The sequence below is a fragment of the Phoxinus phoxinus genome (genome assembly GCF_949152265.1).
Source record: "Phoxinus phoxinus genome assembly, chromosome: 17".
Taxonomy (NCBI): Eukaryota; Metazoa; Chordata; class Actinopteri; order Cypriniformes; family Leuciscidae; genus Phoxinus; species Phoxinus phoxinus.
The window spans coordinates 30,772,523-30,799,154 of record NC_136892.1 but is presented as its reverse complement, the minus strand read 5'-3'; the positions used below and the strand labels follow the sequence as shown (position 1 = coordinate 30,799,154).

The following is a 26,632-nucleotide window of genomic DNA, read 5'->3' as shown; positions in this document are numbered from 1 at the left end:
ATCACACACTGAGAGTCTACTGTAGACGCATACTGTAGTACAGGGGAAGGACTAGGACGAACAAAAGAGGCAGTTGATCATTTGTGTGGATCAACAGGCCCTTGTGCTGTAACAACAGATGCATCCAGAGAGAGCGAGAGGAACCGCACCAGTGCAGAGGAATCTGGATGCCGCAGTCTGAACAAGTTTCAGCGTTGTTATCTAAACATCCCTGTCAGCAGAACCACTGGCATTCACGCTCCGTCTACTCACTCTTGTCCCGCTGGAGCTCGTCTCTGTGAACAGCATCAGCACAGCCGTCGAAGTACTTCTGGAGCGTGTCCACCTGCCTGCACAAGATGTCCCGAAACGTCTCCATCTCAGACAGCTTCTCCCGCAGACTGTGACCCTTCTGTGGGTCACATATGCAAACTTATTTGACTTCAGACTAGGGAGGAATGGCATATTTATCGGCCTATAGCAGTGATTAGAGATGCACCGATTGATCGGCTGGTGACCGGAATTGGCCGATTTTCACGTGATCGTTTACCGGCCGGTCAGTCTGACATATGCCAGTCAAACGCACTCGGGCACCGCATGATTAACATCGTGCAACATCAGCATCACACGTGCACACCGAACGCACATGTAGGAAACCTTGTGAATTACGGCCGATTCACACCGCAAGCGTGAGCGGTGCGCATTTTTTCCGGTGTGCATTGTAATGGCATTTTTAATCTTTCCTAATGATTTAACAGATTAATGCTGTATGTTCTCTGTCTGTATTCTGAGTTTTTGCTGATGTAACGTTGGTTCAGCTGGAGATGGAGGTGTGAGCCCGAGAATGATCTGTATCTTAAGTTCCCATGCTGGGGGAAGCTGTTCCTGATTGTATAAACGGTGGGGGTGATGGTTTCCCCTTGCATTATAAAGTAGCAGGCCAAGCTCTCTTGAGGAGAAGTCGCAGTATCTGTCTGTCTCTGACTCTGGCCTGCAGCCTGGCTGCAAGGCTGGGGTCAGAGAACCATTTTTCTTGCATGAATAAATTACTTTTCTTTTTAAATACAATTTGGATCTTGACGTCTCTTTGCCTGGGAATGCTGAGTTTAGTAATTGTTTTTGCCACAACAGCATGTTAATCAATGAGTGCGTTCACACCGGGAGGAGCAGCTCGTGAGCATCAAGCAGGAGAGTCGCGTGAGTCTCTTTATGCTGCGCTGCTCACGCTCAATTAAAGTGAAAGCACACTTGATGAATAAAATAAATATGATTTCACACAAAAAGTGCCTAAAATGCACAGAATTTGCATGTCTAGTGTGTTTTAACAAGAACTGGAGTCAGAAAAGACTTTTACAGAAAATGTACCCATTTAAACTTGTTTTTATTATTCAGTTTGGGTAAAAGTATGTGTTTTATAAAAAAATTTTTATATAGAAAATAAATATTTGTGTGTGCTGTAAAGTGGATAGAAAAAATGAAATCTGAATCGACCTAGAAAATTGTAATCGGTGCATCTCTAATGTTTTATTTATTGTCATGGATCAATATTGGACATTTGGTTTGTGTTCTTCTCACCTTAAAGGAGGAGGTGGAGGTGGCCGAGTATCCGCTGGTGGCAGATGTGAGGGAAAGCATGGATCCATGTCTCCTCAAACTGGACTCAGAACCGTAACCAGATTCAGCCTAAACACAGACAGACAAAGATAATGTGATATTCAGAAGTACTTTCACACTAGAGACTCTAGTCCATTGGCAACAGAGTTTGTGTAAGAGCCAGCTTCATCTGCAACCTGGCACCATTTGCAGAATTTGATGACAACAAGCAGGACTATCGACCTAAAAGTGGAGCCGTGAATGCCTTGTGCATTGCAGCTTATCACTGCAGAAGTTACACTATTGTTCAAATACGATTTTGTTTTTTTTTAAGGAATTAATACTATTATTCAGAAAGGATGCATTACAATTTATCAAAAGTGACAGTAAAGACATTTATAATGTTACAAGATTTCTATTATTTCAAATAAATGCTGTTCTTTTGAACTTTATATTAAAATATCAGAAGTATTAAGCACCCTGACTGTTTGACATCGATAATAATTGTTTCTTGAGCAGCAAATCCTCATGAGAATGATTTCTGAAGGATCATGTGACACTGAAGACTGGAGTAATGATGCTGAAAATCAGCTTTGATCACAGGAATAAATTATAAGTGACTCTGGATCACAAAACCAGTCTCGAGTCGCACGGGTATATCTGTGGCAATCGCCAACAATACATTGCATGGGTCAAAATTATCTATTTTTCTTTTACGCCAAAAATCATTAGGATATTAAGTAAAGATCATGATCCATGAAGATATTTAGTAAATTTCATACCGTAAATATATAAAACATTTATTTTTGTGAGTGAATGCAGCACAATCGTGAACATAAATGCACAACTTTAAAGGAGATTTTCTCACAATTTATTCAGCTTTCAGAAGATGACAGATTATTTTCAGAAATTGACCCACACGTGACTGGTTTTGTAGTCCAGGGTCACATATTTTTAAATATATTCACATAGAAATTGTTCCAATTATTTAAAATGGCAATAATATTTCTGTATTTTTATCAAATAAATGAAGCCTTGATGATCTGATACTTCTTTCAAAAACATTTTAAAGAAAACTTAGCGACCCCAGACTTTTGAACAGTAGAGTATATTTAATTGTTGAAACCCTCTCCTAATAAGTCATTATTATCTCCGTGGAGTTGTAAACAGCTGATGCTAACGCTCATGATGATACTCTGGCTTTGAAACGTGCTGTGGTTCAAAATTAAATAAATACATAATCTGTGAGGAGGAATCACGCTCAATCAAGATTTAGATCAAATAAAAATTATACACTTTAAAAACAACATAAACTGTGTGTGTGTGTGTGTGTGTGTGTGTGTGTGTGTGTGTGTGTGTGTGTGTGTGTGTCCTGAACAATTTCCACTTCATCTTCCGGGTTGGTCACACACACACAGAAAGCACAGAGACTCACTTTCCATGAACCCGGAGCTCTCCCGTGGCTCATCTCATGAGTAACAGCCTCTTAAAATAGTTTCTGAGTCTCTTTAGAAGCATAAACACACACAATGACTGTCTCCCCATGAGGCTTTGGGCAGAACATGACGGTACAAGCCCAGGTTACTGTATCTTTCCTCCAGATGAACTATTTTCACCTCTGTACCGTGTTAATAAACACACATAATCTGGTCAATCTGAAAGAGGGGATGATGAAATACGACCTGAAAATCATTCACTTCCCCTCTGATGTTCCGCATACAGAAACATATTTAAACAAATGAATCCGAGCTCAGTCACACACACACACCTTTCCTGTAGATAAGAAATGCCAGTAAACACACACAACTTTACAGTCACAACAATCTATTTTTAAATAAATGTCCTGTCAGAGCAGATAAGAGTCAAAACACAGCCTTCAGTAAAAGTAGTGCAAGCAGTATTATTGCCATATCAGCATCACCGGCTACATGGCAGATACATATTAAACATTTAACACCATAATATATGGAATTTATCGAAATATCGCAAATGTATATAATCGGAATATGCATATCGCAACAGCTTGCAATAAATGGGGTCATGAACAAAAGACAAAGTTTTTTTTAGCTTTAATAAGTATCAGGATATATTTAATTCATACAGTGAAAACTAAGCAATGCTTTATTTTTATATTTTATGATTCAGTATCTTTTATTAAATAAAGCAATAGTAGGATAACCTGAAACCCTGTGGTTTACACTGATGTTAAAATAACACTTCTTATGCTACAGTAAAACACTGATGTTCACTTTCAGAAGTTATAAGGATGTTTTCTTGTCATAAAAAGAATGTGAAACACATGTAGGTTATATCATTTTAAATATATTTTAAAGATAATTTAAGTTTATTTTACACACTTTAAGCATTATTGTATCGCATATCGAATTTCGCATTATTTAAGGAGTTATCGCATATCGCATTTTTCTTCAATATCGCACAGCCCTAAAAAATAAGTACATGTACAAATCGAGTACAATTCTATAAAATATTATTTAAATGTAAAAAAAAAATGGATCCATAAATAAGTCCTTAAAACTTTCAGCCTTCAGTGAGAGCTGATATATATTTTTTCTGTTTTGGATTGCAGCTATTACTATAAAGATCGCTCTCCAAAACGTTGATTAATTCAACCAGTATAAGAATACTAATACCGGTACAATTTTTTTCTATGCTACAGAGTATGTAAAAACACGTTGCATTATGGGATACTGTATTCCTTGTCATGTGCTCTTGTTGTATACTGCACATTTTGGGTATGGAAAAACTCACTGTGTGTGTGTCCACATTTTGTAAAGTATGCTACACTGATTTAGTGAGGACTTTAACATTATCCACCACTAGATGGCAACAGTGAGCTCAGTCTACGGTTGAGCGGGTTTAATCTGAGGTAACTATCGGGTAGAACTAGAGATAACCATTCAGTGTCTCAAATCAAACACGGGCCAGTCCTGCATTCACTCCAGCCAACCAAACACACTCTTACTGTGACTATGGCATTGATGATGCCTCCACTGACCAATCAGAGGTCAAGAAGACAACTGTCCGCTGTATCTGAGTTACACAATCAATAGCCTCAGCGGCTGGTGCGCAGATGATAAACTTCAGGATGATAACAACCATTACCGCCGTATCACAGACCACACACACACACACCAAATCAATAAACCTAATCAAGCAAAAGACAGCAAGAGAAGGAATTGTAATCAGTGTCATGTTTAATTCAGAAGCAGATTCATTAAAATAGTGTGTGTGTGTGTGTGTGTGATGTGTGCAGTGTTATTTTAATATAATATATTTAATATAGTATACATGGAGTATTTGTGTGTTATCAAACTCTGCTGATGTTTTGAAGCCATGGACAAAACAAACTTCTGAGATAAGATTACATCCAGCAGGTTTTGTAGATCCTCATTTCCAGTGGCTTTATTGAGAGTGTGGTGTTGACAATGAGAGTGAAAGGCTTAACACAATACAGCTCTGATTAGATTTGCAGATCACGCTCACAATCTGCAACAACAGCACCACCCATACAAGCGTGTGTGTCACACCCTCCATGCAACTCAAGCCACAGATTTCTTTTTGTTTTTTTCCCCACAAAACAGGATTTTTTTATTATATAATTAAAATAATTTAATAGTAATTGCACTCACAAGTGCAATTAGCTCATGAAACATTTTAGAGCAGAGAATCTACATACATTTTCCAGGACTGTGGAATATATATACAGAATCAGAATTGATCTAGCGCTTTTGCTGTGTGGAACATGGACGAATATATCCCACAATGCAATGCGGTCCACTTCATATTCATATTTCTAGTGCAACAAATGAATCAGAAGTGACCTTTTCCTTTTCTTTTTTACACATCTCATTCTTAACCTGTTGAAGTCTAATCAAACAATGAGATAAGCCACTTCAATAAATATAGATGATAAAAATTATAAAAAATACTTTAAATCAAGTTTTGTGGGCAGGTTCTACATGCGTGTTCGAATTTTTCGATTCACATTTAGCACTTATACTCATTTAAAATGAACAGTCTTACTCTCCAGGAAAATTAACAACAAATATTGATGACTCATCCTGCACTAAACTGATTTTTGTCCAATCAAATGCGCTCTAGAAAAAGACTGCCCCTCCCAACTGCAACCAGCCAGCACAGAGCAGATCACTGTTGTGACAACTACTTCCTATAGGCCATGTTTTCCCTTAAAGAATGTGTCCCACCCAAACTTCCAGTTTCTAAAACAAATATGTCAATACAGGAAATAAAAATCCACTTGTCAAGAGATTTAATGGGTTTTGAATTAAAAACACGAATTACTGAGCTGATAAGCAGGCTATTCCCTTTGTGTACCCTAATGAGAAATGATAGATAGGGGGAGAGTGTCCTCGGGAAGAATTTCAGCAGTGATTCAGAACGAAAGTACTCTTCCAAGAAGAGTCTTGCGCGTGTGTGTGTGTGTGTGTGAGTCACTATCAGAGAAGGATGAATGTGCGCGTGTGTGTTGTAAGTGACACACACACGCTCTCCGGGCGTGCGGGAAATCAGAAGCACGTGTGGATCAGGGTGTGGCCTCAAACACGAACAGTTGTGCAAACTCAGCAGACTTTGAAAGAGGCAGACCAATACAGACGCACACACACACGCACAAAGTAGAGCTGGAATTATATAGCTCAAATAAAATAACATTTATTTGTATTCATTTTTTAAATAATATTTATGCATTTATAAATAATTCCTTTTATTTTACATTTAAATGAATGAAAATAAATAATCCAATGTATAATAATAATAATAATGTTTTTGGCATTTTTTGAATACTTTTATTTTCTAAGCAATTAATTGTGTATACAAATAAATGATAAATTAATATACAGTATATATATATACACACATACATATATACACACACACATTAAAAAAAGATTACATGTAAATTATTTATATTCATTTAATTAATCTTTGAACTATATATATTTATGTATATATAATTATCTATCTATTACAATATCATATAAGAGAGAGAGAGATTTAGTTTTCTATTCATTTTATATTATTATATTTTCATTCTGTAATCTCTATACATTTACACACCCGCCACATTTGCCACAACAAGACCTTTCCTCTCCTCTCATTTCTAAAGCGCTTCATCGCTCAGTAATCCTATGATGACGTCGTTCTCACCGTTCCTCTCATCTGGCTTTGATTGTTTTTGTTTTTCTCGGTTGTTGAGTGACAGTTCTGTACCTGCAGTGCCCACATCCTCTCTCACTATAGAGTATTTTACTACAGCTATGCGAGGGGCATGTTCACTCATGCATGTTAGTACTGATCGGCAGCATTTTTGTGTTTGTATGCTTTATGAGGAAGAGTGTGTTAAATATCACGTATGATCATCATACATAGTGTTTATATATACACATTTCTTTAATTTGCGTTACTGTGTATTTGAGACCTAAACTGACTTCCTTGTGTGTGTGCGTGTTCTTGTTTATGTGATTTATGACGACACAAATTTGTATAATGACATTGTGTATTACACTGGTATTACAACTTAAACGTGGTTTATAAGGACATTTCCTCATAGAGAGTCCTCATAATTCAAATGGCTAAAAAAATATAAAAAACAATGTTTTATTAAAAATGCAGAATGTTTTCTGTAATGGGCAGGTTTAGGGATAGGGGCAGTGTAAGGGGAGAGAATATACAGTTTGTACAGTATAAAAACCATTACGCCTATGGAATGTCCTCACAAGTATAGTGTGTGTGTGTCTTCAGTGCTCTGCCCCTTAGATAATGTCAACAGACTGAATCACATTCATAATCTCACAGTCACACACAGTCAATCTTTCCCTTCTATTTCTCAATGAACTATTATTCACTTCTGTGACTCAGCAAGAGGACTGTGGATGGGCAACGAACCCACACTGAGCTTACGATTACAGTAATGGGTGAAAAAAAACAGCAATGTCCGACCTACCCACCCAAATATGAGCAATGGTTGGTTGTCAGTCAGATGTTGGTCAGATTGCAGATTCCTGTCTACAGGGGAGGTTTCAGACAAACCAGACTTAATACTGACAGTCAATAGTCTGGCTGCATGAGAAAGAGCCTGTTGGGTAAAGACAGGCGTGATGGGGGAACTCACCCTGTGAAGCTCGATGGAATCGATCCACTGGTTGCGATGCTCTGGGTCCTGAGCCCGGAGATACCACACGCTGTCATTGACACTGATGTCCAGACGGCACTCGTCAAACTCGTGAGGCTGCAGAGAAAGGGAGGATACTTGTTAGATTGATATGCATGACCGGATTATCAAACACCATGACTAATGATATTGATATTTCTATTTTGTAAACAAGGTGCTTTTTTGGTAGTGGAGGGATCTAAATACTCAATCTGTTGTTGATGAGGATTAGACAGAACCACCACAGCCAAGAGAAGAAAAAAAAAAAAAAAAAAAAAAGCCTTGACCCACAGAGCCAGCTGGGAAATGTGAGATATTTCCCTCTGAGAAAAAAAAAACGAACAGCATCCATGTCTGCTGTGAGTGTGTGTGCGTTTGGTATTATTGCCAGATGTTGATCTCCGCAGACCTCACACTGCTCTATGAAATCCAGATGAGGAGTCAAACACTCCTCTCCTTCAGTCTGATATACTGCACTCCACCAGCCCCGTTTCTTTTCACTTCCCTTTATTATTCATTCCTTGCCTCCCTCTATCCAACATTTACAAACTAGGGCTGCACGATATATCGAAATATCGCAAATGTTCATATCATTATCACGATATGCATATCTCAACGGCTTGCAATAACTGCATGATTTTAATACTCCAAAAAAAGAAAAAAAGTCCGGTATTTAACACCTTGAGTCTATATTGTAGTTTGTTTTGGATGAACAAGAGTGGTGGACAAAATTTTTTTGACAATGGTTCCTCTCTCGAGTTTTTGACTATAATAGAATTGGCCATGGACCCATTTAACATTGGAGTCAATGGGCATGTCCGAAAATGTAATTAAAACAGCCAAAAATGTTCGTTTACAAAACTGTGCAACTCACCGAGTGGTTAGTGGTGTTCGTTGATGATTATAAACAATATATCGTCGCAATATATGATTCCAATCCGTTTATTTTGCTATAGTGGAACTATTTTTTCAGACACTTCACAACCGTGTAACTTCCGCTCAATATTTGAATCTGAAGCGTTAGCACACTCCCGACCACTTGATGGCGATAACCGATGTTTATGTCTCGCGGGACACTCACGGTCACAGTCGAGTTCAACTTCATATTGCACTGGTCAGTGGTCACGTCTTTCAATATGGTTAGAATTTGTGCGGTCAAAAACTGCGGTAAAGTTCCTAAAAAAATTATTGTTTATTTCGCTTACTCTCCCGGAGCACAGTTGCTCTGCTCGCTAGCCTTATGAGAAACGGAAGCGAGCAAAAAGACTACATCGACCAAATGTAAACAGCCCCCTTTCCGTTTCCGGTAGCGCATTTATATTAACGAGCACTCAGTCCTTCAACAGAATTCAATGGGATTTTACAAAATGACGAATAAAACACGACAGAAACTGTATTTCGCAACACTTTTTGTCTCTGGAACATCAACTAACATCACTAATCACTCGGTGAGTTTAACAGTTTTGAAAACATTATTGGCTGTTTTAATGACATTTTCGGACATGCCCATTGACTGTTAAATGGGTCCATGGCCAATTCTTTTATAGTCAAAAACTCGAGAGAGGAACCATTGTCAAAAAAATGTTGTCCACCACTCTTGTTCATCCAAAACAAACTACAATATAGACTCAAGGTGTTAAATACCGGAATTATCCTTTAAGTTGTAGGTCATCGCAGACAGTAGACTGGACACATGAGAGTTACATACCTGTAAAATGCTTAATGTTATTCAACACAATAAGCGAAGTACGCATGCGCACAGAAAGCAGTTGAGGACGGGCACCAAAACAAATGCCCGTTTTGGTGAATATTCATGTGGAGTAAACCGTTGAGAAAGAAAGAAAACCGGCACGTAACAATATACTGGATCCGTGCAGCTCTTAAAGTGACAGCAGCCTAATAAACCTGCTTCCCTCTGTGTGCTTAAGGGTTATTCACCCAAAACCTCTGTCAGTAATTACTCACCCTCATGCGTGTTCTTCAGAACACAAATGAAGATATATTTGATTAAATCTGAGAGCTGTCTCACTCCTTCATAGGCTTCTATGGGATTGAAACTTGTGACTTCAGGGGCTCAACCTTAAGCCACTGTAGTCACTTGGACTATTTTAACGATGTCTTTACTAACTTTTCTGGGCCGGCAAGTTTCAATCCCATAGAAGCCCATGGAGGAGTGAGACAGCTCTCAGATTTAATCAAAAATATCTTCATTTGTGTCCCGAAGATGAGCGAAAGTCTTACGGGGTTGGAACAACATGAGGGAGAGTAATTACTTTTCATTTTTGGGTGAACTAACCCTATAATGTAAATTAAACAATAACAGACAGAAAATCACTTAATGCTCATGACAGAACAACTTTTGTAGCTTTAATAAGAATCAGTATAAATTGTATTCATCGTGAAGACTAAAGCAGTGTTTTATTTTTACATTTGATTATTCAGTTTTGGTTGTTAAATACACCTAATGTACCGGTACCTGAAACTCTGGTGTTTACCCTCTCGGTTTAAAGTCTACACTGATGTTAAAAGGACACTTCATTTTTATGTAATGCTCCAGTAAAACACTCTGTTCACTTTCAGAAGTTGTAGGGATGCTTTCTTCCCAAAAAAAGGTTGTTGCATTATGGTTAGGCCTATATAATTTTCAGTTTTTAAATTTTACACACTTAAATTATGATAGTTCGTATCGCATATCGAACATTGCATTATTTAATCGCACATATTTTTCTTCAATATTGTGCAGCCCTAATACTTAATATTATTCTAAATTCTCATTTTTAATTTAAAAAGGGAATGACCTGAAGTGTGAGAGTCATTTGACTGATTCAGAGAACTGATTAAGACCAATAAATCATGAGTTAAATTCAGGCCAATATGAGAATTGGTGATTCAAAAGAATGAATCTGACATAATCACTTTAGGGAAAATCACAATGTATGTTTGTTGTTGCATGCAACCATCGTTGACAAAGCTATAAAAAAGAAAAACGTTGACTTATTAATGTCTATATTTTGATTTCACTCACAGGAAATGTTGTCTGACACAATCCTCACATGAGTAATAATCAATGTCACAACAAAGCGATTGATCAGACTACATCAATAGAGACAGAGCATTTAAAAAACTGCAAACAATATGACAGACACCTGGTCTTCTGGGTGAAGCGCATTCAAAGCCTGACACTGATCACAATATGAAGAGGCATGACAGGAGACGCATGAGGACGGAGAGGGGCTGTTTTAATGAGATGTAAAGGAGAGAGAGAATAATCACTCACATCTGAGCAAGGACACTTATCACACCACAGGACAAAACCACAACAACACATGAAACACAGAGCAAGAGGCCTGGAAGTACTAAACACGAGACATGACTCAATCTTTACCTAGAAACACAGCATCTTTCCACTACAAATCCCAAATTCAAAGGAGACTGCGAGATGAAAAACGTAGTACCTTGCCTACTTAGCACTGTGTTCCTCAAAAGTGTCCGAACACCTGAAATGTAACTTATTTTTTTCAGTAAAAATCATATATTTTTGTTAAATAATATTTTGTATTTTGAGGGAATTCATATTTTTGCAATAATTATGCATCAATTCTTTAAATGATTTTTCAATCAATGCAGTATTTCATGTTAAAACAGACGAGGCCTTTAAGATCCAATTTTTATCTGCCAGGAGTAAAAAATAAATAAAATAAAAACTAATGCCATGGTGTATAAAAAGAGGCTTGTAAATAGTTGTCCCTAGTTGTTTTTAGACATAATAAACGGAAAAGGGAATTTCAGAAAAAAATGATTTCATAGGGCCCTAATTTTAAGGCATGTTCACAGCGTGAGACTATTCATAACACAGTAACATAATGCTGCCTTATAAGATGCACTTGCGGAGAAGGCAATCCCAGAATGCACTTCAAGAAGCTCAGTCTCGAATGCTCTTAGTGGTTGGATCTGTTGTGCATTTACAATGTCAATGTTTGAAAAATGGCTGTTGTGATGTTGAAAATGTCACTTTAGATTTAAGAGTGCTTATATTTATGCATATAACCCAGAAGCAACAGACTGACATGGGAACATTCAAGTGCCTGCATGGGAAAAGCTTTGAGGAGGATTCTGGGAATGGAAAATCGAGACACAGTGGGCAATGCAAGGGACCTCAAGAGGGTCACAGCGGGTACTGAGAAAAGACACTAAAATAAACACAAGGGTCATCACTATGGGACTGACTTAACCAGGGAGACGCCATTAATTGCACGGGAAAGTACACATACACAAACACACATATCACAACACTGACACGCAGATGTTGAACAGAACTGGCATCTGTTTATTCATGTGTTTCCATCTCAGGTAGCGCTGCATTGTGGGTAAACATGCAGTGCAGAGCTTTGGTAGAGGTGTAAAACAATGTTAACACACATCTTTGATAGGGATACACCGAATGTTCGACAACCGAAATTATTCGGCTGAAAATATTTTTAAAAAGCACTTTCGGTGTTTATCATAAGTGAAAAGACCAAATAAATTTTACCAAACAATGACGTTTTTGATGACGCGATCTATTGGCAACCAGCGCGTAGCTCACGCTTTATGAATCCAGCAAAGTGTGGAAGCGTTTTAAAGTGTCCGAGAAAGAAAGTCAGCGCGGAGATCCAGTCAGAGACGCGCGTGTTTAACGAGAATCTTCAAAAAGAGTATCAAGTTATGCACAGTTAGTTGTTAAAAAAATAGCTCTAATGTTGTATCGGGCTGAATGACGCGCACCAGAAGCGCTCTCTCAGACAGCGCGCGATCCCCAATTCACTTCTCTGAAATACTGACACACAGCTGTCAGTCAAACTGCCCATCATGTGGAGCATTTCACGTAAATACAGTCGGGTATGAATTCTGCCGGTATTCAGACAGTCTCATGCATACAGATTCGGGCTACAATCGTCTATGTAGGCGAAATTAGTTTGACATTTCTAATCGTAAACACAGCCATGTTGAAGTCTGCAGTGATGTTTTTCACTGATGTTATGGCAGTCCACTCTGCTTATTGTTTTTCGAGAATGCTGCACTCATGTTTGGCATTGTGCACGAAACTTCATGCCAATAAATAATCAGAAATATTGCTGACTTGTGCGCGTCTCAAGCGCCCGCTTTACATTCGTCCTAATGTCTGTTAGTTTGCCTATTTAGCGTTGAAAATGGAAACGTCTTTAGACATGGAAAATCGATTTTACAATCGATTCAATGAACACGTATGTCTCAAAAATCGAACAGGATTTTTTCACAAAAGTGACAGCCCTACAACATTTAAATTTTTGGGTGAACTATCCCTTTAAGTAATACTGAGTCAGACTATCGACTGTTACAAAGTGAATTATTGGATATCTTCCATAGCACACGTGAGCTGAACTTCAAACACGCTTGGTGGACACATTCATTCTCTCTCCAAAGTGCGGCTTCCCAGCACACACACACACACACACACACTTACTCTTGACACACACAGGCCTATGTGTGCAAAGTCAGGAGAGAGGCAGTGAGGGAGCCTGTGAAATTTACAGCCCCGTGTCAAAAACTAAATGAAACGTCTCATATACAATATCCCAGTAATGGGAGGACAATAATCAACATGTCGTGTGTGGCAACATAAGAATGATGCATTATGTAATGTATCCAGAGAGTAAAACACAATATATAAATACAGCAACACAGCTGTATGGCTTTTGTACAGCTATAATAATTATTTATCTAAATACACCAAACTAAATCCTACATCTAAAGATAATAAATCTGTCAAAAACTGATTAATTCATAACAAGTAAATACAAGCCAGACGCATCTGTGATTCGTAGTCCATTAAATCGCATTTGCATAATCAACAAGCTGATCACAATCATTTAGGGTGGAATTTGAACTGATACTGGAGTATGTTTATTTACACTGTGCAACAATTAAAATTTAGCATTAAATGACTAAGCAAATGGACTAAAAAGCTCTGTTGGCTAATTAAATGCATTTTATAGGCTGTCGACAACAGTTTTACAACATCTTTTAAAATTATTCAATGTGCCACAGTGCAAACGTTAAAGCATCCCAACGTGCCTTGACTATTTTTGCGTTTATTGAATAAATGGCCAGTGATTCTTGAAAGTTTTAAAAAGTAAAAAAAAAAAAAACTGATTTTAGTTTCAAAGCCAAACACAATGGGACCAGTGATGAAAAATAACAGCCACATTCCTTTTGCCTGATAAAAAAAAAAGCAGCGGAAAGACTAAGAGCTCATCAAACTCATCAGCTGTGGGTCAACTCAATGTTCAGCGCATAAATGAGGACTTTGAGGTGTATTAACTTAAATTCCTATTTCGCAATAATCTGTACTTCAATTAATAACCAACAAATAATAATAATCATGTTAATGATAGCCACAGTTTCAAGGTCTACATTTAAAGAGCAGAAGTGAGGTGTGTCAATCACAAAAGGCCGTGATGATAATGTGTCCAGGGTGTGAAATACACATCTTGTGTTGAAGTCCACATTTTCCTCAGAAGGCAAGTACGGTAGTATGGAAACTTAAGCCCTATTCGCACTGGATTAGTACTATCTGGAGACCTCGTGTGATTTAGATATTATCAGAGCCCGTCCACTCCCTATTAAGTCCTATTGTACCGAATTTTGGTTGTAGTTCACCAGAGTTCCACTGGGGGCGATCACCCGAGTGCAAAATGAATGGGAGTCTATGGAGCTAGACGGCTAAATGTGTCTCTTTCACCCGATTGCCGTTGAGAAATCTCAGATTTGATTTTGCAAGTTCAACATGGGTTATAGGTCGAAAGTTGAATGAACGAGTACTTATGTCCTTTCCATTTCTTACAGGTTGAGTTGTTGCCCATAACACGCTAGCATTATGCTAATGAAATTGGTCAGTGAAGGACTGATTACAAGATACTGCTTGATGGCATCGCAGCATCCGAAGCATGTCTTCTAGCAAAAACTCTTCTAGCTCGTGTGTTTACCTGTGTCTGCGCCGCTGTGTTGTCATCGATGCCTCAAGAGAAAAAGTGCAGAGCGCGAAAGCACCAGTGACTGAAGGGTTGCCGTAAAGCAGTATCTCTGCTCGTATGATGTGTATGACATCATTGACATTTTAAGACTTTTTAAAGCAAATAAGCGACTCTAAAAAAAAATCTACCACCCAGCAATGTGTAATTTCTCCCCTTATTAGACATTCTCTGATATCAGGAGCTGGTTAAAGACGGACACTAGGGCTCACGTGGCCCTCGCATGCTGCTTTCTCTTACGGAGACAGAACTAATGAGTAAATCACTGTGTTTACTGAGCATTTCAGTCTTGGATCTGGCTTTGGGAAATCAGAAACACAGGAAGGTGGGACTTCAGCTTGAATCCAAGAGGAAAAGACAAAGGAAACACAGGCCACGCTGAGCGACAGCTTAGGACACAGGATGCAGAGGAAGGGAGCCAGGTCATATGACGAACTAACCTGCTATTATCGATGGGTTAAAGTGTGCCTAGATGTGAAGCACAGAGTCCTGGTTAGAGCAAATATAGGAGGAAGGAAGTGGAAGACAGGAGAGATGAGCACAGGGACTTTCTGACTTGACCCCGGGGTCATCAAACAGGAGGGAGCGAACTTCCCGTTTCAGACAACAGGACCATCGCACACCTCTCTTGTTTTCTCTGTTCCTTTTATTTCAGATCTACACAACCTTTTTTTTTTTTTTTCACTAGTCTTTAAAAATATCACAGATCATTCCCTCCTAGTGTCTCCATGCTGCCATCACCTCCTCCTCCTCCTCATATTGCCATCGGTTTTCTTTACAGGACGTTTCAGGGCTCACTGACGGTTTGATCCGTAATGGAGGCCGTTTGACACCTTCACACACAGATTCACTCAAACCCATTTTAACAAGAGCCCTCTGAAAGCCCGAGGCGCTCAATGGCTCCGGCAGAAATGGGAAAATCGAACTTTCCAGCAGCTCTGCAGTCAAGATTTAAAGGGACAAAACACAAAACGTCTCTAGTCGATCTTCACACTCACAATAGATGTGTTCTTCACCAACCATACTAAACTAATCTGTTTATGGGATGTCATTAGAGATAGTTTGCACAAATATTAATATTTTAAACACCCAGTTTATAAAGCATTAAAGGTTTCATTACATGTAAAACTATAAACGTTATATAGTCAATACGGTTATGAAAAACTGCACTATATCTTAATAGTGTGGAGGCCAAATATGCTAACCCTTTCTCAGAGTTTGTCCTCTGCATTGATTTAACCCATCCAAGTTAATGCACACACATTAGGAATAGTGAGTAGTTAACACACACACACACTTTTGCTGCGAGTCGGTATTGAAAAATCAAACCCTTCAAACCTTCGGGTTTCCAATCTGACTCTCTAACCATTAGGCCACAACTGTCTTCCCTTTATAAAGCTATCCAACACCATTGAACGGCTAAAAACGGACAGATGAAACTCGAAAAATTTGAATATGGTGCAAAAGTTAATTTATTTCAGTAATTCAACTTATAAGACGAAACTAATATATTATAATAAATTATATATAGACTCATTACATGCAAAGTGAGATATTTCAAGCCTATATTTGTTATAATTGTGATGATTATGGCGTACAGCTTATGAAAACCTTTTCACAATATTCTAATTTTGAATTTGGGGTTTTCATAAGCTGTAAGCCATAATCATCACAATTATAACAAATAAAGGCTTGAAATATCTCACTTTGCATGTAATGAGTCTATATAATATATTAGTTTCACCTTTTAAGTTGAATTACTGAAATAATTTAAAGATGTGAAAAAGTTGTGCCACTAGCATCACTAAATGGAATCGTAAAAAAAATGACCCTTTTCAAACCAGTTTCCCAGTTGACACAGAAACCGGTGCTGGTCAAGCCGAGGAGAGGAGAACAGGTCCCGCCGTCTGTTTCAGACATGAAGAGCTGCTTGTGTTGTCTGAGGAAATGCAAGCAAGCACACTGTGTGGTTTTTGAGCCCAAACCAGCAGCACAGCCATGACCTCAGATGGTGACTCGAACCCAGAGTTTACCATGTGACAGAAGGTGAGGACACGCACACAATGGCTGTGAGAGTGAGTACAAGCCGCTTGATAGCACTCCCCTGGGTTTAGCACAGAACACTAATCGAAAATGCAAATACACAGACAGAGACACACGCACACACACACACAAAATCATTGACATTTTAAAATGCACTTGACTACCTCTCTCTCTTTGGCAGCTGTAACTACAAAAAACGTTGCCTTTATAAAATATTTAGCAGGTCAATACAAGTGAGTGTGAGTGTGTGGGAGTGTGAGTGTGAGTGTGAGTGTGTGGAGCATGACTACAAAGAGATGATATATTTATAAACTTTAAGAATTAGCCTACTTTACTAAAAGCATCAGGTGTGCAAATACGACTTCATGAATAAGTGCCTATATTTTTAGCACATCTCAGAAATTATGCATACATGCATGGATAGTTTTAGAAAGAACAGCCGATTCAATTTCTCTGAAAGAACAGTCATGAAGACAGACATTAAAACAGAAATGCTGTGTCATTTCTGAATTCAGTTCAAAATGATGCCTGTCGTCCTACAGCAATGTTCTGCCATAACAAAAAGTACTAATGCTGCCGTTTTATTTCACCAGAGAACAGCTTCATTTAATGTCTGAAAGGCTGTTACACACCGTTTATTGAGCCTGCTGACCACTGCCAACATAAGCGTTAATAAGAGATGCACCTCGTCTCAGCGCTGCAGTAAACAGTTGTAAACTGATGACCAATGACTCCTCTTCTGTTACTGAATAAACATGCAGTTGATGTTTCCCATCAAAAGTTAGCCCATCAAAGTAATGATGGGCTAACTTTGACTTTGGCCCACCAAAGCAACCTAGCAACCTTTATAATGGCGCTTTTCCACTGCATGGTACGGCTCGGCAGGGTTCGGTTCGGTACGGCACGGCTAGGATCGCTTTAGTTTGGTTTGCTTTTCCACTGCATGGTACGGTTCGGCTCGCTTCGCTTTTCCAGTTCGTGGTACGACTCGGCACGGCTAGGTTTGCTTTAGCTAGGTTTGCTTTTCCACTGCAGTTAGTACTAGAGATGCACCGATTGATCGGCTGGTGACCGGAATTGGCCGATTTTCACGTGATCGGCGATCGGTCGGTCAGTCTGACATATGCCGATTTTATGCCGGTCAAACACACTCGGGCGGCGCATGATTAACATCGCGCAATATCAGCATCACACGTGCACACTGAACGCACATGTAGGAAACCTCGTGAATTACGGCCGATTCACACCGCAAGCGCGAGCGGCGCATATTTTTTCCGGCGTGCATGTTACTCAATGAGTGCGTTCACACCGGGAGGAGCGGCGCGTGAGCGTCAAGCAGGAGCGTCGCGTGAGCAGCAGTGAAGCGCGGGATTCGGCGCTGAGTCTATTTTTGCAGCGCTGCTCACGCTCAATTAAAGTGAAAGCACAATTTTGACAAAATAAACATGATTTCACACAAAAGTGCCTAAAATGCACAGAATTTGCACGCCTAGTGTGTTTTAACAAGAGCTGGAGTAACTGTCAGAAAAGAAAATTAAGACTCAAATATTTATAGAAAATTTACCCATTTAAACTCGTTTTATAGAAAATTTACGTTTTTACTATTCAGTTTGGGTAAAAGTATATAGAAAATGTGTGTGTGCTGTAAATTGGTTAGAAAAAATGAAATCAGAATCGGCTAAAACCGGTATCGGCAGATCAAACTCAATGAAAAATCGGAATTGGCCAAGAAAACTGTAATCGGTGCATCTCTAGTTAGTACCACGTCAAAGTTGGTGCTACAGCGGTGGCTGTTACTGGCTATTTAAATCTAGCGGGTTTGGGGTCTCGTGTCGCAAATACAATGCCGCTGGAAGTGGCGATTCTGTCTGACCAATCAGTGATCTGCAGTGTTTCCACATCACATTTTAGTATCGGTATGGTACGCTTGGAACCGTACCGTACCATGCAGTGGGAAAGCACCATAAGAATCTAGATATACCTGCACCATTGAATGAAACTGTGTTCATTTGGTGAGACGTTTCTGTGTAAATAATTTACAATAAAAAGGTGGCATGCAAAAGTTGTGAAGATCATCATTTTCCCATTTTGTGGCGCCAGAGCAGTTCAGCACACGAGCGCAAGGCCGCATGCAGATCAAGTCGGTTGTGTTTACAGAAGACTGAAGGGTTGGCAACTCATCTGGTAGCAGTTTTGATCAGGTTCTCTTGTGGTTTAGGTTTGGATAAATGAAACCAGTTCAGGACTGGAATAAATGAAAGAGTAATCAGAGCAATATTCAGCCCAAAACCACATGAATTATCTAAAAAAAGAAAACGGCAGAATACACACAGGACCTGCAGAGTTGTACACCAAAGAAAGCATACACGCATACATGACAGGAAGACCTCAGTCTGATCTCTAATAAAACCAGCTAAAAGAAACAAAAACCATCAGGTCAAAATGACAGAGTAACTCGATACACACTGTCCACATTCAAATAGCCGTCAAGGTTTCTGCTTTGTCTCGTCATTTATGATTCTTTCTCTTTTCCTTCTCTCTACTCATCCAACAACCTTCCAGGGCTCAATATTAAGATGTCTTTTCTGATGTAAATATTAGTATTGCAATTTTACAGTAAAATAATAACAATAGTGTTCTATTAGTATTAAACAAAATAAGAAATATATTGTATTTTAGCCACATTAAAATCATAACAATTATTGTTATCTTATTGAATTGTTAAAAAAAATAAATAGGAATATGGTCTAAGAAAACTCAAGTAAAACTAGATTTTTAAAAACACACAAAAAAATTTTTTGCTGTAGGATTCACAGCAGTTATTTACTTTGTAATTATTTGTGAAATTTACTAGCAATTTCTGAGTGAAATTTGTTTCAAAGAAATGGCAAATAACATTGAATTAAACATGAAATGTTGAAGTAGAAAGAATCAAATTATATTCTCTTGTAAAATGCACTCCAGTTTTATTTATAACTTCAAAAACACTATTTTATTACACTGAAGCTTTTCCTAAATCGTCCAGCCCTAAAGCGATTTTCCCATCAACGTAAAAGGTTTAAAAAAATATATATATAATTATTTTTATTATTTTTTTTATTTATTTTTTCAGATGCAACAAAATCCCCCCACTCACTCCAGAAATGAATAATAATTATTTAAAAATATAGCTTTTCAAGTCATCAGGTGAAAAATCCTATATTTTGTTTTTAGATTGCAGAAAAAATTTGGATTTTTTTTTCCAATAACGTGTAGATATTTTTAATTTTGGCCCACAAATGTTAAGTTTGCAATAAAATAAAAGCACAAGAAGATGATCAAGAAATGTCAAGAACAGTGTAACGCACTTTATTTTCTATCTCCTGTAAACTCAGCTCTATGAAGTACTCTGCCTGTCCTGACATGCGCTGAATGCTGCACTGGATCCCATGGTGACGTTTGCAATGACCCGCCCTGGACCAGAATAACCTGTACCTGTGTGTACCTGTCCCTGATACACACAGAGCTTTCCCTCGGCTCATGACATAGTGCAGGTCCAGCATAGCTCAAAGAAAAAGTGCATGTTTATGAGCCATGCTTTAACAGAGATTAGCAAGAGAGACAGAAAAAAAGAGATCCAGCTCACGTGAGGCTAAAACTTGGCAGGCGAAAGCACATAGTTCAAGTTCAATGCACTGTGAGCGCTGAAAGCTGTGTGCTGTGGCCGCTTTATTGAGGGTTTTTTTCTCTTGTGCTGAATACGGCTGTTGATAACAGATCCAGCTCAAAGTGAACAGAAATGCAGAAAAAACTTTGTGGGATAAGATGCACATTAAATGTAATACTTTAAAACCTCATGTTTGCTAAAGTGCCATGTAGAGCATCACGAACAATGTGAAAACGAGCATGTTGGATTCGTTAAGTGATGTTGACAGACCGATTAAATCAGACCGAGTGTCTGTGAAATTGTTTTTGTCATCGCACTGATTGATCCTTCACAATCTGTCTTGCATCTCTTGAGGTCTCAAATTCGTTAATCTAATCAAGTCCGATTCAACAGCCTGAGAGTCTCACAAAAAGCATAATTAACACTGTTTCCAGCTAATATGCTGAAGCAGCGAGACCCGGTTTTATACGGACACACAATGAGGCATTCTGGGTTTGAATCTGATATTCATGAGGCCGGTGTAATCCTGTTGTGTCTGCAAGGGTTAAGCCTGTCTGAATTTGGGGTGGTCCTGTGGTCTTAGACACTTAAAAGCGTGATGTGTGACCCGTTTAAGTGTGTGTGAGTCATGTGACGACAGTGTAATAGCAGGAAGGAAGAGCGGTGTGACACAATAACCTGCTTTTTGTGAGGATTTATGAGGGCAGATTTGCTGCCATGTGCATGCTGAATAAATCTGAATAAAGCTGCTTCGTATTCTAGAACGGCTTTCAGAGGGAAACAGATTTACTGAGGAAGAGAAATAGACCTTATTCAGAGCAGAGCCGTGACAGGTATGAAAGAGGGATGAACTTGCCGTGTTTTCAGTGGCATCCGCTGTAAAAAGCTCCTAGATAATCTATAATTTTCAACAGCTCATATTGTCGGGAGTTTTTTGTCTACTGAAACTTATCAGAAATATATTTTTGCAGTGTTTCATCCAAAAACACATTAAATAACAGTACAAACCCACTGAAGAAGAGATGAATGTCTATCCCTCACAGCCTCGCTTTCATTCCCGTTAAAAATGAAAGATGGCGCTGCTGTGAATGAGGTCTACAGGAGGAGATGCACAAAGAATGCTAAAAATGTGTTGAGATTACAAAAAATACTTTGTTCAGTGGCCAGGGTCCAAAATGAACAGTAGCCAAGTGCCAAACATGAGTAAAAAAAACTGTTTAAACACAGTGGCCAGCTGGCAGTTACATTTATGAGGAACTGCAACATAATATATATATGGCTGAAACCGAACGGTTAGAAAGAGTTCCTCGCTAATGTAAGCAACACAAGCAAATCAATACGTAGACATACAAACATTCATCATGGCTTGTGCATCGTTTCTCAAAAAACCCTTGCATTAAGACAGAAAATGTCCTATTTTTGACCGATATAGAGATGCGGACTGGCTATATATATATATATGATTAGGGCTATAAACGATTAATCGAATCCAAAATAAAAGTTTGTGTTTACATAATATATGTGTGTGTATTGTGCATAATTATTTGTATATATAAATACACACATGCATGTATACATTTAAGAAAAATGTGTTATTTATATATATATATATATATATATAAAATAGTTATATTTAAATTATATATATAATATAAATCATATAAAAATATATGCATGCATGTGTGTGTATTTATATATACAAAATAATTACACAATACACACATATATTATGTAAACACAAACTTTTATTTTGGATTCGATTAATCGTGATCGTTTACAGCCCTATATATGATGCACACAATGACCTGCACTGTTACCTGCACAACCTGCACAAACTAACACACAAGAAAATAAATAAATAAATCACCTAAAAAATTTAAACAATGAATGTAAATACTAGGTTTCATAGCTGGAAAGGAATATTTAAGGCTGATACATTCAGTCAATTCACTCACCATTGCATTGGCTGGTGTGGCAAAAAAGTTAATTTTGTACCCTAAATGTTACATTTCCAGTCCACACGCTTGTGTTTGATACCAAAGTTAATATTTATGCTAAACCATAATGGTTGGAGTTCAACAAATACGCAGCTGAAAAAAGGTCACTCTCACGTCACGCAGAGTCTTAAAACAAAGGAGCCATTTTTCTCTCGCTTAAAGCCAAAATGCAAAACATCACATTAGAATGTGGCGCTCACAGCATCAACCGGCAGCTTTACACACAAACCACCTGAGCACAGGCGGCGCACACGGTCACACACCTCATTTCAGACTTCACGTTTCATATTTAGGTGTTTTGATGAGTTTTCTTAATGCTTCAGTTTCACACAGACTTGTGTGTTCCTCTCTCTGTATCCTTGGAGAGAGTGTTGGTTTAATCATTGAAGGACTAGCGGTAACAGGGTCACCATAAGGACTTGTACCTTTCCAGCGGTCTCCATAACAACACAACCTTCGCCCTGTTTCCTCATTTTCAGTGGTGACTCAAGACACTTCAGGCATGGACTGTTGCAGCACATGTCGAAATCTGTGTGTGGTCATGAGTTAATCTTCAACGCAATGCAGGGAATTCTCATTTCATGCCGTTTGTCTGACATCTGGGCCAAATCAGATCATAAGCAGTCAAACTGAACCATGCATCAGTCATTTAATTTAGCAGCTATACTGAATACATTCAGCAATATCTGCCACTGTAAAGAACTCGAAGTTAGGAGTCAAACGTGACATACGGGTGAAACTCAAAAATAAATTCTAATTTTTTTTTAGTAATTGACTCTTAAAAGTTGAAACTAATATATTATATAGACACATTACATGCAAAGTGAGATATTTCATGCCTTTATTTGTAATAATTTTGATGATTATGGCTTACAGCTTATGAAAACCCCAAATGCAAAATTTGAATATTGCGAAAAGGTTCATAGCTGTAAGCCATAATCATCAAAATTATAACAAATAACGGCTTGAAATATCTCACTTTGCATGTAATGAGTCTATATAATAGATAAGCTTCACCTTTTAAGTTGAATTACTGAAATAAATGAACTTTTCCACCATATTATTCTAATTTTTCGAGCTTCACCTGTATTAAAACGCAAAGTACACCGAGTCTCTGGGCATCTGCAGGTGCGCAGGCGTGATTTGACCATGAATGGGGGGTTTTAATAGGGCACAGTCTGTCCATGCCTGGCCGGCTGCCTGTGGCAAAGGATCATGTCTGCCCTCCGTCAATCTCTTTTCTCCTCTCCCCTGCCATAAAAACAGCTCTCAGCACATCTACAGCCTCAGCGCTAATCATTTTAGATAAAGCACAGCCATAAAAACAAATCTAATTTCTAGAGATGCTGCAATACAGACACTTCACCCATGCCAACAGCCAATAACTGATTTGATGGCACAAAACAATTAATGAGGTTTTCACTGAATTATATAGACATTTCCACAGGGTTATTATTGTGAAATCACATGCCTCAAGTCATCATCAGGCATTGAAATATTATAATGTACAATATAATTGTTTTTATTGTACTATATAATATTACTACTACTAAAGCTGAGAGAAATAGAAATATGAGATCTGCCTAATCAGACTAATATTGATCAACTAATCTTCATTCAACAATCTCCAATTTGAACCCATTCAAGCTTTCGTAGCATCTTTCCAAATTTGGCTCGGCTGTGAAATTCCCACGGCTGTCTGGAGGGATCTTTCCCCAGGATACTCACTGTGATGACAGCCTTGCTGAGGCACAGGGAACCACGACAGCCAAACTCTCGCTCGTCTTGGGATTTGTAGTAACTCAAGGTGTTGTTCTTCAGCATGACCCAGCGGTCCTGCCATCCGTGAATGTAGTTAGTCCACTGTAGAGGGAACACAAAAGAGGAAACATCGTCATGAGAAAGCCAAAGAGTGACCACCAGGGTTGTTGTTATTACCTACAATTAAAACCATAACATATTACATCATCTGCCATATTGTAATTGATATGTGACCTACGGCATACATTCACAAATCTTCTCCCGTGGCATCATGGGATAGAAAAATGTCCATCGATTCGAAAGCGCACATTAGATTCTCATCCAAGTTTCGCCTACTGTTTTATGATATGATTATATGATTTCAGACATACTACTCGGCTCACATGCTGTTTTTCGCCTACTATATAGTATGGAGGTACGCATATTCGAGTATTGACATAGACAAAAATGGCAAACACAACTAAATTACTAAAATGAATACAGAAAATATACAAATTAAATCTAATTCAAAAATATTAACAGAAACAAGTACATCAATGATAACACTGGCATGCACACAGCCATGTTGTTGACTTATGGCAATAAACACTTGATGCACACAATACAACTATTGATTATATTGAATGTAACGATATCCTCCATGGGGAGGGCTTTAGTTTAGTTCATTGCATGTTGTGGAGTAATTCAGTAATCTCGTATGGAAAATGCTCCTCTCATCACAGATGTCTGAGTCATGAGGAGAGGTTTTCTCGTTTAATCCCATCAGGAAGAAAAGACGAGCAGATGAACTCTAGTAACCCCCACAAACTCGAGCTTCAGCTCATGATCTGCTGCATCCCTTCTCAATTATACTGATTATACACGCATAACGAGAGACATTTATGCATCACATATTTAGCCTAGTATTAATAAAAAAAACAGTCTTGGTTAACATAACCTTGAGGCTTGCTGTCTAAAGAGCAGCGTATGGTCACCATGCACTGTAAAATCAGCATGAAAAATAAAACCAAATTATTATTATTACCGCAATGCGAACAAAAAATTATATATAATTTAATTTAAAATGACTGTTAAATATTTGTAGTAGTATTTCACCACTGAGGAACAGAACATAGCACATAATATGGTGGTGTAAAAATGGGTAAAAAATGTGTCATTAAAATACTGTTACCATTCAAAATATCTTAATGCTCCATAATCACTATTTTAGCTTTTGATTTTAAACATGTTCTTGACAGGCTTCGTGACATTAAGCCAACTGAGTCTGACTGGCGTTTGTTTACATCGGATCAGGTGGAAACACACACAAAAACACGCGCTTTCCCGTTTCGGGAGGCGTTATTCGAGATCTTTACCCACCTTACTAAGCACCCCGCTGAACTCCAACACCCCTCCGTGCGGTCCGGGACCCGGTTCGGCTTCCAGATCCTCGTCGGAACCGGAGGAGTTCCAGCTCTGGCTGTCCGGCAGGAGCCTGCCGTTGGTAAGCGGGCTGGAATTCATAACGAACGCTCCACTGAGGGGGGGGGAGAAACGACAAAAACAGAAGAAATTCGGGACTAAAATCAGCGATGAGTGTCCCTTAGTAGGCCTCGCATCGATGATGGTGTTGTATATCCCGAAAATCCCGAAAATAAGCGACAAATGTGGAAGTAAACCGTCCGTGTGTTGATTTCATGCGAATCTGTGAGCGCGTGAGGCTGCGCGAGGCGAGAGCGAGAGACACCCGCCCCCTCGCTCTCTCTCTTCCCTCTCGCTCTCTCTCTCTCTCTCTCACTAAAAAAAACGCCCTTTAAATCAACATCAGCTGCTAAAAGAGAGTATACTCACTCACTAAAACACACGAACGGCTCGAAAAAATGTATGGGGAAAAAATTATATCGCCATTCTATTTTTCTTCAATTTTTTTGAAGGTGGCTTACGTCAACGTCATCCTCAACTGCTGAGGCGCGCGCGTGCAGCTCAAGGCAGTAGTATATTCCTGCACAACCGGAGGCTGCAGTTTTAGGACCCCAGTTTTAGGACCGCAGTTTTAGGACCCTAGTTTTTTGTGACAGCGCCACCTACCGAACTGGATGATATAGCGGCGGGTGCTGTTTCAGGACCGCAGTTCTAGGATCCAGGTGGTTTAGTTTGTACATAGTATCAAGATCCACCTTGATCCTAAGTCTCATTAGAAAATATATATATATATTAACAAATAAGATTATGGAATAGAATAGCTCCTGCAGCAGGTGGATTAGAGCAAGTAGCATCAAGCTACACGACACAATTTAAAAGATTAATATTAAACTTTTACTTAAAGCTCACTTTAAACCACCATCGAGTAAGATAGGATATTTGTACCATATTCCGGTCGCGGTTTAAAATGGTT

The 26,632-nt window shown here is 38.6% G+C and overlaps 1 protein-coding gene across 4 annotated transcripts in view; it reads right to left on the bottom strand.

Moving 5' to 3' along the window:
- cert1b (ceramide transporter 1b) overlaps positions 1 to 26,272 on the bottom strand; it is a 38,573-nt gene extending 12,301 nt beyond the window's left edge. For 2 of the 4 annotated variants that reach the window (XR_013794603.1, XM_079586315.1), the window contains exons 1-5: positions 25,618 to 26,199; positions 24,226 to 24,360; positions 7,724 to 7,840; positions 1,555 to 1,662; positions 253 to 391 (exon numbers count right to left, since the gene is read on the bottom strand). Coding sequence is in view for 2 of the 4 variants with exons in the window: in XM_079586315.1 (XP_079442441.1) it covers positions 253 to 391; positions 1,555 to 1,662; positions 7,724 to 7,840; positions 24,226 to 24,360; positions 25,618 to 25,761 (643 nt within the window). In the remaining 2 variants the exon portion in view is untranslated. Of the gene's footprint in view, positions 1 to 252; positions 392 to 1,554; positions 1,663 to 7,723; positions 7,841 to 24,225; positions 24,361 to 25,617 lie in introns of all 4 variants that reach the window. The other 2 variants (XR_013794604.1, XM_079586316.1) reach the window with 2 other exon arrangements.
- Positions 26,273 to 26,632: the final 360 nt, after the last annotated feature.